This window comes from Leopardus geoffroyi, chromosome D3 (assembly GCF_018350155.1).
Source record: "Leopardus geoffroyi isolate Oge1 chromosome D3, O.geoffroyi_Oge1_pat1.0, whole genome shotgun sequence".
Lineage (NCBI taxonomy): Eukaryota > Metazoa > Chordata > Mammalia > Carnivora > Felidae > Leopardus > Leopardus geoffroyi.
The window spans coordinates 45,781,797-45,794,418 of record NC_059339.1 but is presented as its reverse complement, the minus strand read 5'-3'; the positions used below and the strand labels follow the sequence as shown (position 1 = coordinate 45,794,418).

Sequence of the window (12,622 nt, the reverse complement as noted above, 5' to 3'; positions counted from 1 at the left end):
CACCCAGGCGCCCATGGAGTGTTAAGGTTTTTTTTTGTTTTTTTTTTTTGTTTTTTTTTTTATCTCTTCTCCTTTCCCTCACTTTTTTTTGGGTGCAAATTTCATCCCAGTCATTCAGATATTTACCTCAGTTCAGTCTCCTAAATATCTCCTTAATGTGAACACTTTTCTCCTTTTTCACTGCCACTGCTAAGTTCAGGCCGCCATCTTGCCATTCCTTGTATTAATTTCCCATGACTCCTGTAACAAATTACCACATATCGGGTGGCTTAAAACAGCAGAAACTTGTTCTCTCCAGCTGTAGAGAATATCAGCGTTATTGTGCCGAAATCCTAGTGTGTCACAGGACCCCACTGCCCTCCAGAGGCTCTACGGGACGATCCACTTCTCACCTCCTCCAGCTTCTGTTGGCTGCTGGCATTTCTTGGCTTGTGTCCCATCACTCCAGTCTCTGCCTCTGTGGTCACTGGCCTCCTCCTCCGTGTGTGCCAAATCTCTTTCTCTTGCAAATATATGTGTTTGCATTTGGGGCCTACCCAGATAATTTGGGGCAAACTCCCCAGCTCAAGATTATTAATTTAATCACAATTGCAAAGACCCCTTTTTGCCATGTTAGGTGACATTCACAGGTCCCAGGGATTAGGGTGTGACTGTCTTTCGGGGGGCCATTTTTCAGTCTGCCACACCCCAAGACTTTTGCAACCATCTCTGCCTTCTGTCCTCCACTGGGAGCCCAAGTTCCTTTAAACACACAGATCAAATCATGTCATTCCCTTGAAACTCTTCAGCGGCCACTTGGCTCTTGGCAGGGTTCTGACACTCTGCTGAGTAAGTGCACCTTTTTGTGTATTTCATCAGAGCTCTTACCTCGATAGGGACAGTCTCCCTATCACGTATCCACCTTGTATGTGGGATGTTTTTCCTGTGACACACAGTAGGTGCTTAATAAATATGTGTTGAGCCTCTACATCCACCTCGCCAAGAATAATACTCCAACAGAGAGCACTAATCCACGCAGAAGAGTTTTTGCTGGAGAGGATCATATATGTGAATGCCAAAAGTTCCCACGGATCTTTATTTTTAAACAGAAACCAAGTATTATGTAATTAAGGGATCAAAGAAAACATTTTCATGCTTATTACATTATTCTGTTTTCTTTCAGGCCATTCCTGTGTTTCTTACTTTGCATAATGTAGCCGAAGTTATCATCTGTGGGCACCAGAAGTGTTTTCGGAAAGAGGTAAATGATAATGCAAAATGCTAGTCTCGCTTCCCTTGCTTTAAATTTCAGAGATGAACTCTTTTTTTTTTTTTTAATGGCCCAAATTAGTGTCTACCTTTTCCTGCCATCTGTTTCCTGTCAGTGGTCAAGACTGCCTGGCAGTCATCACTAATTTCAAGCATCGTGTATTTGACATCTCTTCAGTTCACTGTGCATGTGTGGCAATGCTTGATCTGAATGGCACTCAGCTGCAGGTCAGGGCAGAGCAAGCACCTTGGGATATGAGGAGGAATTTACTGTGGGCCGAGGAATGGGGGCGGGGGTCCTTATTCCCACCCACAATGAACCCCAGGGCCCATAGGGAAACATATCGCAGAGATTCACGTAGGGTGCTGGGAGCATTACCCTCCCCCCACCCCTGGGGGAAATCCCCCTTCTTCCCAAGCCCAGCTCTGCCTCACACCAGCTCGAGCAAGTGTCTTTGCTTTCTGTGCCTCCACTGGGGAAAAGGGGACACTAACAACACCTGGCTCATACAGTTGTTGGGAGGACGCAGTGAGGCACATGTGTTAAGTACTTCTGAAAGTTTCTGGTACCTAGTAGGTATTTATTAACGTTATTAGTGGCGGTTTTAATTTGGTCCTCTTTTGGGAGCTCTTTTTTCTAACATCTGCCCATTTGAGATGGTTTCATATAAAAATGTGGAACTTTCCAACCAGAGAGGCTAGTTGGCCATTCAGGCAGCTCACTTCTTACAGGTGTGTGGGAGAGAGAGGCATCCTTCCCGTGGCCGAGGCCACTCCATACACCTGTGCACCCTGTCATTCCCATCTGCTGCTTGTGGGCAGCTCCATGGACTACCTCCTTATCCTGGATAGCTGACCTCTCTCTGTCTCTGCTGGCTGACTTTCCTCAGCCAGTGGACACACTCAGTGCTCTCAGTCCACCAAGGATGGAGTGGGCCCTGGGAGAACCACCAACACTAACCCAGCTCTGAAAGGCCGTGTTTCTAAAACCAACACTGGATGCCAACGCCGGTGCGCTCTCTTGCCTGTGCACCCCTCTTCCTCCGCCCCACCGCGTCCTTGCCCTCCCCCAGCACAGTGTGTGAGGGAGGGAGGGTCAGGTTCGGAGCTGTTCACGGCTTCGTGCCCCTCTCACCCCCAACCTGCTCCTGCTTCTGCCCCCACCATTCCCCTGGGGTTGCTCAGGCTGAAGTCACCGATGGCTGCGTTTATGCAACTTCCGTTGGCCTTGTACACCATTCACCAGGTTCATTGCTGCCTTTCCTTGAGTCTCTTGGCCCCCTTGACCTGCTGGTTCTCTTCACCGGTCTCTGGCTCTTCCTTCTCCCTTTCTTTCGTCTGCCCTTCAGGGTCTCCCAGGGCTCTGTGTCAGGAGCCCTTTGTTCCCATGCACACTCTCTCTGGATAGTCTCATCCACACCCATGGCAGCGCCCCCGCTCCGTTCACTGTGACTCCTGTGTCCCATCTCCAGCCCAGGCCTCTCTCTTGAGCTCAGATCCCCACAGCCTGCTGCCTCTAGCTGTCTGCCCAGCTGTTTCCTGGGCATCTGAAATGCAAAGGGACCAAACCAGAACTGCTGTTTTCCTAACCTGCTTCCTACTTGGCGATCCCATGATCCTGATCATCACCACCCAAGTCAGAAATATAGGGGTTCTTGGAGTCCTGGTTTGGTCGTCTTCCCCCCAGCCCTCCACCACACCCTGTTTCTGAATCTGTCCCCTCCTCTCCATTCCCACTGCTGCTGTCACCTTGGTCAGATGCTCATCTGTTTTTCAGGGCTATCTGGCTAGGGGCCAAATGACATCTTGCTCCCCCAAGCCCTTGGGCAGCCAAGTAGGGCCTGGGGTGAGCAGACCTGGCTTGGACTGTCTTTGCGTTGTGTGTGTGCCGTCGCCTGCCATCGCCTGCCATCGCCTGCCAGGTGTGCAGTAGTGCCTGGCTGCCTTCCCTGCCTCTGCCTCTGCCTCTCCCCCTGCCTCTCCCCCTCACCTTCCTCCACACTGCACGCAAGTGACCTTCTGATACAGATCCAATCACGTCCCCATCTACTTGGGGACTACGCATGACCTACACAGAGGCACGTAAAGCTTGTCACCACCAGGATACCATCTACCTCTAGGGTTTTAGAAAATTCAGCCACAACCAAACTTCTCATGTTTCCTAGACCATGTCGTGATGTTTTCTTTCTTGTGATCTGTCAGAGAACCTCTTCAACACCATCTCATTTATTCTAAATATGTGCCCACTGTGCCAGGCTCTGAGTCTATAGTAGTGAGGAAGAGGCATGGCCCTACCATTCTGGGCTCCTCGTACGGAGCATCAACCAAGAAGGGAAGACACTAGACAAATCATTACACCCACCTGCTGGATTGTACGGCCCAAGAGGCCACTCTAGGGAAGTGACATTTAAACACAGACAAAGGCTGAACAGGAGTTCAACAGGTGGGGCAAGGGGAGGGCTCCCAGGAAGAGGAGCCATCTGATGCAAAAGGCCAGATGTAGGAAGGGATTTGGCCAGTGAGGCTGGAGCTTGACAAGAAAGAGAGGGTGGCTTAGGATGAGACTGGAGACAGGACAAGACTTTGAGGCTGGGCTAGGAATGTTGGGTTTATGCTGAGCGCAGTGAACGGCCAGGGTTGGGTGTGAAAGGCCCGAGGGACCGATCAGATTTACAGCGTTGAAAGCTCATTCAGCTGTCTATGGAGGAGAAAGGACTGCAGGAGGTGAGAGGGGACCCTGTGGTGACTCTCGAGGTCTCACGAGGGAGGCTCTCAGTATTTTAGGCTGGTCTGCATGCAGTTGGAGCCTTCCCTGACACCTCAAGGAGCGTGAGCACCTCTCTCTGACTTTATACCTCTCACACCATCTGGCAATTTCCATATTTCATCGATTACATGCTGCTTTTTTTTTTCATGTTAAAAAAATACTACTGGAGCACCTGGGTGGCTCAGTCAGTTAAGTGTCCGACTCTTGATGTCGGCTCAGGTCATGATCTCACGGTTCATGAGTTCGAGCCTGGCATCGGGTTCTGTGCTGACATTGTGGAGCCTGTTTGGGATTCTCTCTCTCTCTCTCTCTCTCTCTCTCTCTCCCTCCCTCCCTCCCTCTCTCTGCCCCATCCCCTGCTTGCACCTTCTCTCTCAAAATAAATAAACTTTTAGAAAAGTATTCACTACCTATAGTTGGGATGCTTTTACTATCAATGGCCTGCCATGGTCAAATGCTTACTTTCTTGATAGTATATAAAAGAATGGAGAATTTTACAATCAGTGGTATCTGAGGTTCAATGAAACACAGTAGGAGTTTCCCTGGGTCTCTGCCTGCTTTCTCAGAGCCCCCCTTGGCAGGGACCACGTGTTCTCTGCAAAGCCCCGAAGTCCAGCCCCAGAATTGCCAAGCTGAATATTCACTAGCCAGTCACTGAGGTCGAGAAACTCACCAAGAGTTGCTCAGGTTCTGGGAGACTGACTCATGCTTCTTATCTTCAAAGTGGACACCTTTGTTGTGAATTGAAAATGAAGATTCATCTGGTCTAGGGAAGAGATCCAGGCATTTCTACAAGGTATTTCTTCCAGGTGGACAAGTCTGATCACATAGTCAAGGCTGCGCGTAAGAAACAGGGTTAGAGAGTCCTCAGGGGTATCTCCATCAGGCAAAAACCAGGGGCCAGACTTCCAGGCTGAGAGGAAGAAACTGGATAAACGCCAAAATATTTTGAATCTTCATCTCCATTTCATCACTAACACTAAACAGCATTCTTTCTTTTTTAAAAAATGTTAATTCCAGTATAGTTAACATACAGTGTTATATTAGTTTCAGGTGTGCAATACAGTGATTCAACAATTCCATACATACATCACCCGGTGCTCATCACAAGTGTACTCTTAATCCCCCTCATCCATTTCACCCATTCCTCCACCCACATCCCCTCTGGTAACCATCTGTTTGTTCTCTATAGTTAAGAGTCTGTTTTTTGCTTTACCTCTTTTTTTTTTTTTTAAATGTTTGTTTGTTTTATTTCTTAACTTCCACATATGAGTGAAATCATATGGTGTTTGTCTTTCTCTGACTGACTGACTGACTGACTGCACTTAGATTATACCCTCTAGGTCCATCCATGTTGTTGCAAATGGACAGATTTCATTCTTTTTTATGGCTGAATAATATTTCATTGTATATGTATATGCCACGTCTTCTTTATAATTTTTTTTTCTTCAACGTTTTTATTTTTATTTTTGGGACAGAGAGAGACAGAGCATGAACGGGGGAGGGGCAGAGAGAGAGGGAGACACAGAATCGGAAACAGGCTCCAGGCTCTGAGCCATCAGCCCAGAGCCTGACGCGGGGCTCGAACTCACGGACCGCGAGATCGTGACCTGGCTGAAGTCGGACGCTTAACCGACTGTGCCACCCAGGCGCCCCAGCCACGTCTTCTTTAATTCTTTTTTAAAGTTTATTTATTTTCAGGGGCGCCTGGGTGGCTTAGTCGGTTGAGAATCTGACTTTGGCTGAGGTCATGGTCTCATGGCTTGTGAGTTCGAGCCCTGCGTCGGGCTCTGTGCTGACAGCCCAGAGCCTGGAGCCTGCTTTGGATTCTGTGTCTCCCTGTCTTTCTGCCCTTACCCTGCTCATTCTCTCTCTCTCTCTCAAAATAAATAAACATTAATAAATTTTTTTAAGTTTATTTATTTTGAGACAGAGAGAGAACATGAATTGGGTAGGAGTAGAGAGAGAGAGGGAGAGAGAGAATCCCAAATAGGCTCTGCACTGTCAGCGCAGAGCCCAACTCGGGGTTTGAACCCACAAACTGTGAGATCATGACCTGAGCCGAAACCAAGAGTTGGATGTTTAACCAACTGAGCCACCCAGGTGCCTCAATATGCCACATCTTCTTTATACATTCATCTGTTGGGACACTTAGGTTGCTTCTATAATTTGGCTATTGTAAATAGTGCTGCAATAAACATAGGGGTGCATATATCTTTTCAAGTTAGTATTTTTATATTCTTTGAGTAAATACCCACGGGTGAAATTACTGTATCATAGAATAATTCTATCTTTAAAATTTTGAGGAACCTCCGTATTGTTTTCCACAGTGGCTGCACCAGTTTGCATTCCCACTGGCAGTGCATGAGGGCTTCTTTTTCTCCACATCCTCGTCAACACTTGTTGTTTCTTGTGTTGTTGATTTTAGCCATTCTGACTAGTGTGAGCTGATATGTCATTGTAGTTTTGATTTGCATTTCCCTGATGATGAGCAATGTTGAGCATCTTTTCATGTGTCTGTTGGCCATCTGGATGTCTTCTTTGGAGAAATGTCTGTTCATGTCTTCTGCCCATTTTTAATTGGATTATTTGTTTCTTAGGTGTTGAGTTATATAAGTTCTTTATATATTTTAGATACTACTCCTGTATCACATATGTCATTTGCAAATATCTTCCTCCATTCAGTAGCTTGTCTTTTAGGTTTATTGATTGTTTTCTTTATAAACAACATCATTTCTTGTCAGGGCAAATTAGGAAACAATTGCATGGATTACATACATATTTAGTTATTTTTAAAAAAAACCTTTATTTTGGGTCTCCTGGGTGGCTCATTTGGTTAAGTGTACAACTCTTGATTTTGGCTCAGGTCATGATCTCGTGGTTTGTGAGATTGAGCCCCATGTCGAGCTCTGTGCTGACAGCACGTAGCCTACTTGGGATTCTCTCTCTTCCTCTCTCTCTGCCCCTTCTCTGCTTGCACACACACATTCTCTCTCTCAAAATAAATAAACATTAAAAAATATTTTTAAACCCTTTATTTCCTTTATCAACGGAATAAACTATAATGAATTGTAGAACACGCAGAGGAAAAATGTCCCAGAAATCAACTGTGATCCTACCTCACAGAGGATACTACTCTATTCTTTCAGACTTTTTTTTCTAGGCACATATATAGACATACTTACATAAATGATATACTATCCTATTTTCCTGATCAATTTGTCAGGAATCTCTATTTGTGTCCTCATTCTACTTACATGGAACATGATGTGTTGGCAAGTATCTGTGTGTAAACTTGTAGATGATTTCTAGTAGGTTGGCATTAAAAGCTGCTCTGTGATGAGTATTGCTGTGATATTTTCTCAATACGATTCACTTTCCTGATCATTTAGCCTGGAGCCTCAACAAAGTGACCAGATATTACCAGGAACACGGCTGTATATGACACCTCTTAGACTTAACCTATGACTCACATTGAGGCCTCTTTTGTCCATTCTGTGTCAGGTTTCACCAGACTCAACTCCGGAAAGGAAGGTTGACCTCCTCATGACCTTGTTCCCAGGTTATGAGAATATACTCCATCTGGAGCTGTGGTTCATTGTCACCATCCCTGTTTTTTTGTGCATGCATGCGCAAACACACACACACAGCTTGACTTTTATAAGGTAACGTGTGGTTTGTGGAAATAGTCTTGCTACCTTGCAGATATAGTTGTCACAGTTGAATATTACAATATTGCTACTCATTCTTTTGGTTGTTCAACACTTATTAAGTATATACTCTATATCAAACATTTGGCTATGGAGGTATACAGGACACATTGGTCACCCTCACAGAACTCAGCTAAATGGAAGAACCAACATGTAAACACACTCTGTGATGCCCATAGAATGTCATATGGGTGAAACGGGTGTGGAGGGACCAGAGGTGACCACTGGTAAGTCTGTTTGGAAGGGTCAGGGGCGAGATTTGAACCCAGTCACACAGATGGTAGGAATTTTCAAAGTGCAGGGAGAAAGGGCACTCCAGTCAGGCAGAGGGAGCAGCAAATGAAGGTAGTGGTTTGAAAGGGCCAGTGGGGTGCCACCGCAGGACTGGCAGGCTGGCTGTGGCAGAATAGCATCATAAAAGGTCAGCCTCTGGAGCTAGATCACCCAAACCCAAACCCTGTGACCTTGGACAAGTTAGCTAATTTCTCAGTGCCTTGGTGTGCGCATCTGTAACATATAACCTGAGACTTAATTAACCCAAAATGAAATAAGTCAATAGCTGTAGAGGGCTTAGAACAACACCAGCCCAAAGTAGGTAGCCCTCATGGTAATTTAGCTGACCCCCGGTTATGTTAGCTATTTATTGTTATTTTTGGTGGTATGCCTTTTGAGAAGTTATACTGACCCATTCAGAACACTGAGGTATCACGAGGACTTATCACCGGGTGACTTTGGGACTGAGGAGCCTCAGAAGATGAACACCCTGACATCAACTCCTCAGTTGTTTTCGGAGCCCTAGGAGACGGGGCTCAATAATGCATTTATTGCTTATTTTAATATCCATATCTCAGGTTCTGGCTCCTCTGGCCGGAGGTGTTTATTTATTAAAAAAAATTTTTAATGTTTATTTTTGAGAGAGAGAGCACACATGAGTGGAGAAGGGGTAGAGACAGAGGGAGACAGGAGATCTGAGGCAGGCCCCACATTGTCAGCGCAGAGCCTGATGTGGGGCTCTAATTCACAGAACCGCGAGATCATGACCTGAGCCAAAGTCAGACATTTAACTGCCTGAGCCACCCAGGTGCCCCAAGACATGTTTAAAATAAAATAAAACAAGCAGTCTCTCTTCTGAGAAATGGGTGAACTGTTTCAAGCACTGCATTGATTTGCTGCCCTGTGTCGGAAGCCCCTAGACAGACACTTGCTGGGTGAACGTGTTTACTATTCATGGAAGAGCTGGGACGTGCTTTTTGTCCCTGTCTTATTGCTACTTTCCTGCCAAACTGTTGAGATGTTGATTACATTTGGTTCTTTTAATGACACATTTCCCTACTGAAGGGATAAGTGTCCCCACCAGGTGGCAGTAGAGTCAAGGTTGGCGTGGCCAGCTGAGGCAGGTTCAGCACACAGATGCAAGCCACTCCTTTGCATACAAACAAGATCTATTTATTAAAATAGTACAAACTGGATTATTTAGCAATGCATGAAAACTGAAGATAGCCTTCATAGCAAAACATGTTTCCTTGTCAGTGGTTCACATTTAAAAAAAATTAAGATATAATTGACATATAACATTATATTAGTTTCAGGTGTACAATATGTCGGCTGGATATTTGTATGTATTGCAAAATGATCACAATAAGTCTAGTTAACATGCATCACCATAGGTAGTTATAAAATTTTTTTTCTTGTGATGAGTACTTTCAGGATCTACTCTCTTAGCAACTTTCAGATCTACGATACGGTATTAGTAACTATGGTCACCATGTTGTACGTTACATCCCCAAGACTTATTTCTTTTATAACTGGAAGTTTGTGCCTTTTGAGTGCTTTATTTTTAACAGACTTAAAAAAAAATGTTTAGTTATTCTTGAGAGAGAGGGAGAGAGAAACACAGAGAGAAAAAAAACGCAAGTGGGGGAGAGGCAGAGGGGAAGGGGTCAGAGAATCTGAAGCGGGCTCTGTGCTGACAGTGGAGAGCCCGATGTGGGGCTCAAACTCATGAATTGTGAGATCATGCCCTGAGCCGAAGTTGGATGCTTAACTGACTGAGCCACCCAGGCACCCCGAGTGCTTCATTTTTAAACAATATGTTCATACTTCACTTTCCCTGAACTAGAGTAATAAAAACTATAGTTTGTCCTCAACTAGCAAAGTAATCCTTTTGAAATGACCAGAATTAATCTGTCATTTCCTCTATCAAATATAGAAAAATCTATGCTTTTCCTTGCTAGAACTTTTTTCCTGAGTGCAGAGGACTAATTCCCTTTAGATGACTAATAAAAAGGAGAGGCTAAAGGTAGAGTCTGCATTAGAATTTCCTCATTTCAGAGAGCTCTAAATGCCAATTTCCCCAGTCTGCCCTTTCTCTCTTTTTGGGGGCAGTGGGGGGAGTTAACTGTTCTTTCTCCATTTTCACGTTTCTTCACTTATACATCATCCCCGAGGATTTAGAACACTGCCCAGAGTCAGAGCCGGATTAATGAAAGGAAAATATAAGGAGATAGGTTGGAACAGAAGTTGAACAAGAGCTTAATTTCTCTTCTTACACAGGTCACATCAATTTCTCTCTTTTTTCTTGGTGTGTAAGATATTTGAAGGCTTAGCCCTGGCATCATTTTGGGGTTTTGTGAGTAAACATAATTCCAGTGGTGAGGGTAGTAAAACTGCACACCCAGAGTGCTTTGCCCAGATGATTCAACTCTGGACCTCTGAGTCATTCTTCATGTGGTCCAAGCAGAAAAAGCCCCAAGAAATACTGAGGTGCAGCAAATGCTTAAGGCCCCGATAAGCTTACTCAAAACTTATTTGCCTCTGGATCTAAATATTTCCTTTTAGGGGCGCCTGGGTGGCTTAGTCGGTTAAGCGTCCAACTTTGGCTTAGGTCATAATCTCGTGGTTCATGGGTTTGAGCCCCATGTCGGGCTCTATGCTGACAGCTCAGGGCCTGGAGCCCGCTTCGGATTCTGTGTCTCCTTGCTCTCTGCCCCTCCCGCACTCATGCTCAATCTCTCTCTGTCTTCAATAATGAATAAACCTTAAAAACAATTAAAAATAAAATATTTTCTTTTAAGGGGAAAAAGAATTTTTAGATAGTAACTATAAGTCTCTTTATTTTCATACAGAAAACTTCTCCTGCAAAGATCTGTAGGTAAGTTTAAATAACCCCCAAAACCCACAGCCCTCTAAAATAGAAGATTTAACCTAATTTTAACTGTTGATGATAAACTGTTGCAGATTCCTATTTGAGAGTGGACAGAATTTATTATGTACGCTTATATACCCCTATTTTGTGTCTTATTCTAAATTTTACTCTTTCTCTCTTTGTGTATTTTTTCCCTGAAATATTCTGTTCCTAAGGGGAAAATAACATATGCTAGATTTCAGCTGCTGTCGCCCAAACCTTCACTAAGAGTTGTGCGCTGCTGATGGGAGAAGTAAAATGGAAAACATGGGAATGACTTAAAATTTGAAAAATATTTGTTTGCAACTTAATGGGTTTTTATGATTCCCGTGGTGGAAAAGTGCTGGCTGCAAGGTCAGGGATCTGAGTCGTCGTCTTCGGCCATGGCAAAGTGACTCAGGGCAGACTTCACAGCCCTCTGTGTCTCATCTCCTCGGCTGGAACACGAACCGGGCTGGACCCTCAGGCGGCCCCTGTGCCTCCAGTGTGCTAACTGCCTTGTTCTCTAGCTGCTTCCGGCTTCCTCTACAATAGCCACGAAGCTCATTCCTGAAGATAGGAAACTAACAGACACACGGATTTAGGACTTTTTGTTTTGCTTTTATTATAGGCTGCTACTTGGAAAAAAAATAACAACAACACTGTCAGGACTCATTCTCTTGTTTAAAAGATTAGCGGGTGTTAAAGAGAGGCATTAAAACCCACTAATACCTGATATATTAAGGTATTGCTCAAGGCCCGGTTTGGTGGGAAAACCAGGCGCTGTCTCACACCTGGCTGGCCCCCATCTTCTCTCAGCCCCAAGGGGCTGTCTAACACTCAGTGCCTGTGGATGGGGAAGGATCCTATATTCTGTAAAGTCTTCTACTATAGGTAGACACCCAGTCCATTAGAGTTCTCTTCTCCTTCCACCTGCCTCATCCTATGTGGTCCCAGAAACCCTTCCGACAGCCTCCCTCCACTCACCACACCCTTTGCCTCTGAGTGCCTCGGTAATCTGGTGCCTTGGAGTCTTCTTGAAGCCATTTGTGTGCCTTCTTAAGAGTTGGCAAGGCTTTAGGATGGGGATGGGCTAGAGTGGAGGACCTTCCTGTGACTCAGGATGTTCCCTGTCATCCTGACCTTCCCAGGGTTGTGAGGTCCCAGCTCTGAGGAGTCCTCTGTACCGGTTCCCCTGCCTCGGTCCAGCTGGCCATGCGGGGTGGGTTATGCATATTTGGCAGGAATGCCGTCTGAGTGACGTTGGGTCCTTTCAGGATTTCATATCAGGAGGCACATGATGTACATCTGTCCTCTCATTGGAGATGTTAAGTTTGATCACTTGGCAAAGGTGCTGCAACCAAGGTTTTAATGTGCTTTCTTTTGCCCAAGTGCTGTAACTACAGCCTGATTGCCTAGTTTTCCACTAGTGTATTTTTGGGCATCTGCAGTTTGAAAAAAATCTCCTTTTATCATCTATTTCACTGGCATCCTGTTTTACTCCAGTGAGCCAGCTGTGGTTTTACAAATGCCTGTGTCTGGGGAAAGGCCAGCTGAGCACCGGGGAAGAAACTGTCTGGTCACCAGTGGAGCACATGGTTGACAACTACCTACTGGGGTTGTCAGAGGAGGGACGGGGGAACGGGGCTTGGTCTCGCAGGGTCTTGGCCTCATCCGTGCTCCACTCGATGTGTTTCAATCTCCATGGTCTCTGGGAAACACTTTGATGTTGAA

The 12,622-nt window shown here is 45.3% G+C and overlaps 1 protein-coding gene across 4 annotated transcripts in view; it reads left to right on the top strand.

Moving 5' to 3' along the window:
• Window positions 1-12,622, top strand: part of TMEM241 (transmembrane protein 241) — a 137,283-nt gene that overhangs the window by 39,675 nt on the left and 84,986 nt on the right. For all 4 annotated transcript variants that reach the window (XR_006707934.1, XR_006707933.1, XM_045459798.1 and 1 more), the window contains exons 5-6: window positions 1,163-1,240; window positions 10,851-10,876. Coding sequence is in view for 2 of the 4 variants with exons in the window: in XM_045459798.1 (XP_045315754.1) it covers window positions 1,163-1,240; window positions 10,851-10,876 (104 nt within the window). In the remaining 2 variants the exon portion in view is untranslated. The remainder of the gene's footprint in view (window positions 1-1,162; window positions 1,241-10,850; window positions 10,877-12,622) is intronic.